This window comes from Rhinatrema bivittatum, chromosome 2 (genome assembly GCF_901001135.1).
Source record: "Rhinatrema bivittatum chromosome 2, aRhiBiv1.1, whole genome shotgun sequence".
NCBI classification, from domain to species: Eukaryota; Metazoa; Chordata; class Amphibia; order Gymnophiona; family Rhinatrematidae; genus Rhinatrema; species Rhinatrema bivittatum.
In genome coordinates this window covers 501,437,860-501,448,558 of record NC_042616.1, presented here as the reverse complement: position 1 = coordinate 501,448,558, position 10,699 = coordinate 501,437,860, and the positions used below count along the sequence as shown (strand labels likewise).

The 10,699-nt window shown below is 40.8% G+C and overlaps 1 protein-coding gene across 1 annotated transcript in view; it reads right to left on the bottom strand.

Moving 5' to 3' along the window:
* Window positions 1–4,879: 4,879 nt before the first annotated feature.
* Window positions 4,880–10,699, bottom strand: part of SMIM13 (small integral membrane protein 13) — a 50,520-nt gene continuing 44,700 nt past the window's right edge. The window contains exon 2 of the mRNA XM_029590661.1: window positions 4,880–6,329. Coding sequence (XP_029446521.1) covers window positions 6,142–6,329 — 188 coding nt within the window. The 3' untranslated portion in view covers window positions 4,880–6,141. The remainder of the gene's footprint in view (window positions 6,330–10,699) is intronic.

Sequence of the window (10,699 nt, the reverse complement as noted above, 5' to 3'; positions counted from 1 at the left end):
CCTGCAACACCCAAAATGATCATTAGAGATTTAGCCCCAACAAAACACATCTACAGCAGTTTCGTTATGTCAGGTTTATTATGATGTGCAGTTGGTTGAAAATAAAAAAACAAAAAACAAAAAACAAAACAGTTAAACATGATCCATACAAACCACAGAAGCATCACATACAGTATCTTCAAAAGGTTATTAACACTGACACAGGCCAAGGGACAAGTCTCGGACATTCCTCATCTGGAGTTTAACAATGGTTCACAGACGCTTCTACAGATCTACTGTAAAAATGCACTGTAGACAGGTCCTATGTCGCACAGTAAATGGATATAGCCCCACTGCAGAATGAAGGATCAGCAACAAATCACCTTCATGTGCAAACTTTAAACATCAAAAAGGCAAAATGCTCGAGTGTCCTCTTAACCAAATTAAGCAACAGTCATATCTGGAAAAAAAAAAAAATCTCTTAAGAGTATTGCTGGCCTTTATTTCCAAAATATTGGTTAAACCATAAATTATAAAAGTATATTTTTTAAACATTTCTAACAGAGAATGTATGACAAGCTACACTCAAACCCTTCGAGGATTACCGCTGGTTTCTTGACCTTTATTTAAAACCATCTCCTCTCAAAACAAATAAAATCTGCTTACTGATAAGTAACAAAAGAATTAAAACGGCTCAGGGTACATTCAGTTAAAATAAAAAGATAAAAAGTAGGTGTTGTTTTTATGAAAAAAATTAAATACCAATTTTAAAAAAAAATGGCTGTAGATGTTCCTAATTTATGTTTATTAAAAATTATTTTTTTTAGCATTTCAACTGGAAACTAATTCCACTATTAATGATGCAATTCCAAACTGCAAAACAAAAGGCAAAGTAATGGTGGCAGAAAGAAATGGGAGGCTGTAGAACCTCCCAGCAATTCCAAGCAAGAACCCACCCGCTTACTGGGCACAGAAACAGGCTTCAAGCATGGCGAGGGAGGGACGGTGGGCCGGCAACTGGACACATCCAGATATTCCTTTTTATGTTCGTATTGCTTTTATTGAATCCGCAGTTCAAACAAGCACACGATTTCAAAATGTTCCAGTCCATTTCAAGCCCTCACTGGTATTTCCTTCAGCGTCCTCCCCTGAAAGAGCGGTGAGGGGATTGAACTGCTAGAATTAAATATCTGGATCAGTTTCTAGCCCATTGGCATTCTGGATCCACAAACTGGTTTTTCTGCTGTTTTGATGGGGTTTAGCCATTCTGTGTGCTGATAGTCGGGCAGCGTGCCAAAGAAACCGGTTTTTTGGGAGGGGGGGAGGGATGGAAGAACTGTTGATAACCGAACAGCTGCTTTCACTTTTCATACTGTGTAAGCGCCAGATCCCACTCACTTTTAGACACAGCCAAGCCCCACTACAGTTTCTGTCAAACATTAGTGAGGGGGAAAAAAAATGTGGATTTTTCCACTTGAGCATTAGAAAATGAATCCTCCTCGTTACGCTCCTGGTTTTAGTGAAAATTGTCATCATGCTATTTCCACACAGGACGGGATGCAATTCTGTCATTTCTAGTTAATAACTACTTAGTAAAAGGTTACTCATAATACTATTCTATCATGGTACTTACAGCTAAAGCAGAGCAGCCCTGAATGTGCAGTATGGCTGATGTCATTATTTTATTTTGGTGGGAGGGAGAAGACGAGTGCTCAGGTCAGCATGAGAAAAAGTTAAAATAAAATCTGCACTCACGGACAGCAGCAATTCAACAGAATGTCTCATTAGGAAAACAAACAACATGCAGAAGTATAATGCAAGGAAGGTGTATTTCGTTGACGTCGCTTACACGCTCCACTTTCCCTGCTCCTATGAAATGACACAACAGGGGCCCTCTCCCACTACTACTGAAATTGAGTAGGTACATTCGGCACCCCAGTACCCCGGTCTTCTACCAAATTTCAGCACACTCTGTCCATGAAGACCGCGCCTGATACAGGTGTAGAGACGGATGGACTGTGCGTTGACAATCGGTGCTTTTGTTTAGTGGGGAAACGTACTTAGAACAAACAAAAGTAAGAAATAATTCTCATCAGAAATTAGAAACTTATTCCCAGAGATGGGTTTTCCCCCTAGCTGTCTAGGCTTCCAAAAGGCCTCATAGCTTTTACACAAGAATGGTTAGGGGGTGCTGACAAAAAAAAACCCAGCAGCACGCTCATCATGATAAACTTCCCTTGCCTGGTGAAGCTAAGTTCTTCACTCGCTCTGGAGAAAATTAATCTTAAAATCTGGAAAAAAAAACAAAACATCAAGAGCCTGAATGAAACTTAGCAAATTAGTTTTACTTTATCAGGTCTTTATGCAAGAACCACCGAGGTCCTGGGTAAAAGACACATATTTTGCAGTGCGTAAGTTGGCTTAGCATTCTGGAAAGCCTGAAGATGAAAAGATTTGTTTTCAAAAGTAACTAAAATAAAATGCTTGTGCAACTTTCCACACTACAGGCTTCTCGAGTGTCTGCATGGTATTTTTTTTTTTTTTTTAAGTGCACAATTTCTGAATCAAAAGAAGAGTTGGCATGCCGAGGGGAAAGGGGGTGTTTTAGAGATATCCATGCACAATGGAAGAGGGTTTGTGTATTTACCTAAATTCACCAAAATTATCTGCAAAGTGAGAAAAAGTGAAAAACAAGCAACATGTACATACCCATCTTTCAGGGACTGAAAAAATATTAAAAGTGCTCATGATATTGAAGAGGTAAAGCAACTTCACCCCCCTTCAAAAATTGCTTTAGGACCTAAACATTCCGTTTGCCCCAGTATTTTGCTACATGCACACTTGTGCATGTAGCATGTTATTTCTCCACTGCATATTTAATGCAGTGGAGAAATAACTTTCCAAATTGCTGCCCACATTGAGATGTGTGTAACAAGGCCATCCACATGCATGTAATCTGTCAGATGGAACATAGGTTTACAGACCTTCACAGAGAGGGGACTCAAAACCAATTAACTGCCTGGAAACCTGGTACTGCTCCACAACTGATTCAGAAAAATGCCATTAAAACGATTCACGTCTAGGTCCATATTCAGATCTGACAAACTGAACGCTAGTGTCTTCTTGCTGAACTGAGCCCCATAATCAGCAAAAGGGAACATATCTTCACTTTGACCCCAATAGGCTTTGTTAAATTAAGTATGCATCTATAATTCTACGCTCTCAAAATAGATTTCAATTCATTGGCCAACCTGTGGATGTGCGATTCTATCTATGCACTTGTGTGGTATTTTTTTACTGCTTCTTGAAACCCACCCTGGGCGTATGCTAAATCAACTGTTATTTTGTGTTTTGTAATGTGCAGTTACAGAGTCCAATACTGTAGAACGATCACAGTTATAAATCCTACACGAAAAGGTCTTCTACTATTATGTAAAATCTGTAAGACCAGGCTCATTAGGCTAAACTATACTTAAGCCTTTAGATGCCTAAATTTTAATCAGACACAACTGCAAGATAAGTATCACTTTAAATGCACAAAAGATATATGAAAAGTATTTGACTAGTCATTATTTGGACCTATGATTACAATTTAGGCATCTAAAGGCTTAAGTATTGTTTAGCCTAATAAGCCGGTTATGATGGTCCTACAGATTTAACATATTAGTAGAAAATCTTTTTTCATGAAGGATTCATTTGTTTTTTGTTTCAATATTTTATTAGTCGATATCTTGTCTTGTACTTAAAAGTCTGAGTGCAGAGTGTATTTTTTCACCATTTTTTGTGCTGCTCATTTCCTGTTCGTAGTTATCACGCACATGGAACAGAAGGTAGTCTTTAGAGCAAAGCACCTTTCTGCAGGTCTGATCTCCTGCAAAAACCGTAAACAAAAGAAAAGTATTATGCACATTTGAATGGTGCTCTGTAATCTTATATAGCTAAAAGGAATTGACAATTAAAAAAATTAAAGACTCTGCACTGAAATCTATGGGGTAGGTTTTAAAAGGGTTACGCTCATAACTCTTTAAAACCCTTTCTGCGTGCGCCGAGCCTATTTTGCATAGGCTTGGCAGCGCGCACAAGCCCCGGGACGCGCGTAAGTCCCAGGGCTTTCCAGGGGGGGGGGTGTTGGGGCTGGCCGAGGCCTCCGAAATGGGTCCCAGGCCGGGGAATTGCGCGCCAGCAGCCTGCTGGCAGATGTAACTTTTAAAACACAGGTGGGGGGGGGGTTTAGATAGGGCCGGGGGGGTAGGTTAGGTAGGGGAAGGTGTGGGGGGAGGGGGGGGGGTGGAAGGAAAGTTCCCTCCGAGGCCGCTACGATTTCGGAGCGGTCTCAGAGGGAACGGGCAGCGCGCGCTGAGCTCGGCGTGCGCAAGTTGCACAAATGTGCACCCCCTTGCGCGCGCCAACCCCGGATTTTATAAGATACGTGCGGATCTTATAAAATCCGGCGTACTTTTGTTTGCACCTGATTTTTAAGAGCTTAAATTCTGAATGACATTGAGGATTTAGTTTTGGACAGCAGGAAAAACTAGTGTGTGTGTGTGTACGCATGTGCGTACTCATGTGTCTACGCATGTGTACATGAGTGTGGTTTTTGTTTTGGCATTGCTTTCCAAAGAGAAATCAGCACTTGAAACTTGCTCTAACACCTTGAAATTTCACCACCTTTCTGCCAGGCCCATGCAAAGTGCATTTAAAAATTTGCTTATAGAAATCTAAGATGTCTCTTTTTTCCATCCTAGGGAAGACAGGGTGATATAGTACATGTGCTGATAAAATTCTGCCCTGTGATACCAAACCATGCTCCAGAAACAAGCCGATAAAACAAAAACAGAGGAAAAGGGTCAGTTGTACTTAAAAACAAACCTCTAGGAATTACATCAGCTCTTTTACAGTGTTTTTCAGTCATTAGTGTCAACTTTTAGAACCTAAAACTGTTATTTTTTTTTTTTTTTTTAACAGACCTTACAGATAAAAAAAACCCCCAAAAAACCCAAATAAATCTTTGACAGTAAGGACAGTAAAATAAATTGAAACTGTTGAAGTTCACAAACAGCTACTTCATAGTGAACGAGCGGCCAGCTAATGTTTCTTTTGCTGGAGTCACTAGCGTTCCTGCAAAGGAGCTCTGTCCACAAGCTCAATGCTGCTAGCTCGAAGGGTTAGCTTCAAGACCTGTATCTGTACAGAACCTGTCTTTGGAGTTAACAACAATAATAAGGCTGAAGGGGACGTCTTCCATCCCAAACCAAACCAGAGAACAGGCCAAACCATTCTTCATAAACATGCAGATGCAGCATTGGCTGTCATGTCATCTTCTGCCGGGTGATACAAAAAAAAAATCCTTTTTAATCCGTTTGAAGCGGTGGTTTTCTGAACAGAGTCATGTACAATTGAACAGGTTTGCTTCGAACTGTAGGAGTGCACTGAGGGTGCGATGTGCACTTAAGAACACAGCTCAGCCACCAGAGAACCCAGAACCCCTAGAAACAAATAATGCAGCTCCAAACTGGAATCTGAACAACTTTCAGTGCAGTGTAAGATCTTTTCTTCAAAATTCACTTTTTCAGGCTCACAGGTTGCCCTCTTCCCACAACTAGCAGTGAGCGAATAGGGAAATGCATATCCATGGGCGAGCAGAGGGAGGAAGCAAAAACAAAGCTGATTAACTTAGATCAGACAAGAGCAAGAGCCTAGCACATTTAGGGAAGCCATTCTGCCCTATCCAGGCAAGCTCATTAAAAACAAGAGATAGGATCTAATAGGCTTCACAGACTATATTTTTATAACCATTATCGAGATTCAAACATTTTAATAAGTGCTGCAAGAATAAAAGTTAGCTACTTCAAGAGAGATTGGGAATAGTTTTATCTTCCAACAGGCTCCAAAGGGCACAAGATGGTGCACATATGATGATGTTGGAGAGCACGCACATCTTCTCTATGCTTATGGTGTGCTTGTTCCTCATTCCTCTCCTTTCTGGTTCTGCACTGTGGATTCACGCCTTCTCTAAGCCTCCGACTATGGAGCATGCATTTAAAAAATCCCAATGTACAAATTCACAACCCATCCTTCCCCTTCCTCCTAGGGCAGCATTTCACTGAAACGAAGAATGCCGGTTCCTGCGGTGCGGGGCTCCTGCTGAGTAATGCCAGGGTTTTAGGTTGCCTCTTCGGCGGGGGCCTTTCGCTGTCGTGCAGATTTGACTCTGGACTTCTGAGGAGTGGAAGGCGCTTCTGGCTCAGCCTCAGACTCGGAAAGCTCATCGTGCAAGGGGCTGGCGTCTCCTACCAGCTCTCTCAGGAACTTGAACTTGGACAAAAACAGCTGCCACACCACATACCAACCTAAAGAGAGGGGGGGAAACAAAACAAGGAGTGCTTGGTTATTCCATTAAGCAGCAACTTGGGTATTCCAAAGTAACACTACCTAGGCAAAATGGCATATTTATTTATTTATGAACTTTTAATATACCGACATTCGTAGAACACATCACGCCGGTTTACAATTAACAAAAAGAAGGAAAATTACATTGAACGGGGAGAGGGGAGCAGGTGAGAAAAGGGGAAGAAGAGGAGGGCAGGGAGCGAGTAAAGAGAAAGGAAGAGATAAAGAGAGAGTGGAGAGAAACCAGAATAACTTTCTAACATCACATCAAACATAATATAACTGGATTAGCGGTACAAATATATATACAAAATGCAAGGTGAGTTCTGAAAGGCAGAAAGGGGCACTGGCTAGGTTTAGTTAGCATCAGGGTAGGCCTGCTTAAAGAGCCATGTCTTGATACCTTTTTTGAAATTATTTAAGGAAGGTTCAAGACGGAGATCAGAGGGAAGGGAGTTCCAGAGGGAAGGGCCAGCAATGGTGAAGGCTCTTTCTCTGGTATGTTCAAAGCTTACTAGCGCTCCTGAAATGAGACTCAATCGTGCTCTTCAAACATTTTTAACAGCACCCCAGCCTCTAGACGTGCTCCCTCTTGGGGATGGGAGTGGGGGGTGGAGAGTAAGAGGTAATCTGTTCCCAGGTGGTACCAATCTAACATGGTTTTTACCAGCACTACATGAATGTTAAAAAACCAAAAAAAAAATACCCAAATGTTTTACAGTATTTGTTTAAATAAAAAAGGGGGAATAGATCAGAGTTCTTTCAAAGATTTTGAATTAAAAACTCTTGGCTGCTGGCCTGGCTGCTTTACTTTTCTGAGTATGTGGAGTCATGGCTGTAGTAGCAACAGACCCTGGAATTCGAACCAGACTGCTGAGGGGTAAAGCTTCTGCATCCTGCCTACTCTGTCACAGAAGTGTGTGGTGTGAACAGCAGCTCCGTTCTCCAAGAATGACTCCCTAGGCTTTTACTATTTAAGTTTCCTGGCCTTCATGCCCCTTAGCAAATGAGCGCATAGATGATTATAGTTCTATCGCCCAACAGTGCCCTGGGTCACTGTAGGCTGAGCAGGAGGCATCCTCAATATCCTCTATACAGATTGTCAGGAAAACCTCACCAAATGTACTGTCTTAATTCTGAAGGGATCTAGACAAGTTGGAGGCAGTCCAGAGAAAGGCTACCAAAACTTTAATTTAATAATTTATACTCCATCTTTACAGCATGACCTGACCAAGGTGGTGTACGTATCAAACAAAACAAACACAATCATCAAACAGATCAAAATATACATAAATAGCAAAAAAAAAAAGTCAACCAAAAAAACAAGGATATAATTATACATACCATCACAATAATTAAAAACTCTGGAATTATGAAAAATAAGAGAAATAAAATCCTCCAAAATGTGCAGATTGCTCACTATGCCAAACAGAATATGTCTTTCTTAGATGCCCTATCCCTCTTTTTTTCTTGAGAAAAAGTTCAACAAATGGAGGGCTATATCTGAGATGAGATTAAGGTAGAGTTTCAGTTAACCACTCTATGATGAAGCTGGCTAAGTTTGGGTGAATTTTCAAAACACAAACTAGTTGGCTAGTTTGTGGTTGAAAATTATCCTAAAAGTAGATGGTTTTCTTACTGTTAGGATCCCAAGTTAGAAGCATAACTATAGAGAAGAGACTAAGGGCCTCATTTTCCAATATCGCATTGGATACCAAAAGGGGTGTACCTTATGCTAATAAGCATGTGTATTGCGAATTGCACTATCAGCTATGCAAAAGGCTGTTGCGCTATTAGCCCAATTTGGGCTACATTGCCAGTATATTGCAGTTCACGATGTCTCCCGACAGGCCTGTTTCAGTATGATGCAGGCTCAGGAGAGAGAGTGAGAGCGAGACTTACCATAGTGCCTTCTCCCTAGACAGGTATTTGTATCCCTATGGGAGGCCCACCTAGTAACTCGAGGTGAGGGTTAAGTATTAGTATAGGGGGTTAGGGGCCACTTTCACAATCAACATGAGACGTACGAACAGAACAGTGGTCTCTTGTGAAGATTTGATGACCTACGGAGTGAGGAAACTCACTCCAAGATGAGATTTGTGCAATGTTCTCTCCACCTAGCTTGATGGGCTCTCTACCTGGGTAACAACAAGCTAGGTGGAGAGAACATTGCACAAATCTCATCTTGGAGTGAGTTTCCTCACTCCGTAGGTCACCAAATCTTCACAAGAGACCACTGTTCTGTTTGTACATCTCACGTTGATTGTGAAAGTGGCCCCTTACCCCCTACACTAATACTTAACCCTCACCTCGAGTTACTAGGTGGGCCTCCCATAGGGATACAAATAACTGTCTAGGGAGGAGGCACTATGGTAAGAGTCTGTCTGTCTGTCTGTCTGTCTGTCTGTCTGTCTGTCTGTCTGTCTGTCTGTCTGTCTGTCTGTCTGTCTGTCTGTCTGTCTGTCTGTCTGTCTCTCTCTCTCTCTCTCTCACAGCATCATACTGAAACAGGCCTGTCAGGAGACATCATGAACCACAATAAACCTGTAACGCAAATGAAAGAGGTATAGTTATTGGCCACGTTAGGAGCCACGCTAACAGTGTGGCTGTTTTGCGGCACACGATAAATCCTCCCTACTTTACATTTACTCCACCCCCTGAATACAAAATTAAAAATTTGCATTCACAAATCATGCTAACAGCAGTTAACGCGATTTGCGGAATTATCACATCCGGTAACTCCTTGGAAAATGAGGCCCTAAGTTTAGGAGCCTATGTATAGATAGGAGGCTAACTCAGGGGCCTAAAGGATCCTAAATTGTCAGCGTTTGCCAGCTCCGACACAGCTACAGTAGTCGAGCTCCAGCTCCAGACTGCTACACCAGCTCAACTGTTTTTTGCCAGGCTTCAGCTCCACAGCCATGGGGGAAAATAATTAAAAAAAATAATAATAATAATAGTGGTACTGTAATAATTTTTTTTTAAACTGATGTTAATGGATAATAAATATTCCAAGGTAATTAGACATTTGAGTGAAAAAAAGATGATATTTAAAAGCTGTTTTATTAAATCTGACTTGATTTATTTATATATCTAACAAATCAGCAACTATGGCATAATGAATAGGGTTGAGGAAGTTATTAATTTCTCTTTTCAACAATTAATTGGCACAGAAACTACATTTGTGATTGCATATTAAAACATACTTCCTAAACAAAATTTCCATTTACATTGTCCCTCATTAAGCTGTTCCACCTCCACCCCCCGATATCTCCGTTCATTGCATGTTCCAGGATATGTTACGATTTATCCCAGAAAAAAAAAAAAGAAAAAAAAGAGGAAAGCATCGGAAAGATTACATTAATAGAAATGTTCTTTCCCAAATAGTTGGAATAAGGTTTGTTCGTTTTACTCTTATGAGATGAATTACATACTGCATTGTGTTATTGTCAGTAAATTTTATCAATACTTTAAGGAAGCAGAAGAATGAAGCAGCTCCAGAACCTCAGCTCCAACTCCAAGCTCTGGAGCCCTGGAATCCTTCTGATTCTAGGTCTTCTCTGGCTCCGGCAATCCTAGCTCCAGCTCCGGAACATGGCTTTAAAAAAAAAAAAAGACCTGCTGTGTTCTGGCTTCAGTCTTGGAGCTGCCTCCCATCTCCGGAGCCCCAGCCCTTCCTAGCTCAGGGTTCGGTAGCTGTCATTGCTAGGCAGCTAAAAATCTTCAACCTGCCCCAGGAAAGCCTCTAGATTCAGCCATTTTTGGGAATGTCAAAATTTAACGCTGTAAGGGAGAAAATTTCCCCCCGCAGGATATAACTGCCCAAGTCCCTTGGCCCCTGATGGATTTAAATATGTACGCCCTAGAAAGGAGAGACATGGGGATAAGATATAGATATTCAAATAGTTTAGTTTAATAACATTTCTAAACCATTACATCAGACATGCCTTCACAACGGCTTACAAATAAAATTTTGAAATCCAATAATTTATAAAATAGGAACAGCTAAAAACCACAAAGAGAAAATAAATAAATTAACTGTTACAATAAAAGTCAAAATAAAACTATTAACATCATAATAATTAAAATAAAATTATAAACTAAATAAAAACTAAATGAAATCCTGGCAGTCTAAAGAAGTCTCATACTCATCGAAAGCACATTTAAATAGCCAAGTCTTCAAATCAGATTTGAATTGCTTTCTCTCTACTGAAAGTCTTAAATATATTGGTAAAGAGTTCCAAACCTTTGAGCCTGCAATAGAAATGGCATGTTCTCTTACATTGCTGAGTCTTGCTGATCTGATTGTTGGAAAGGACAATAGCCCTTT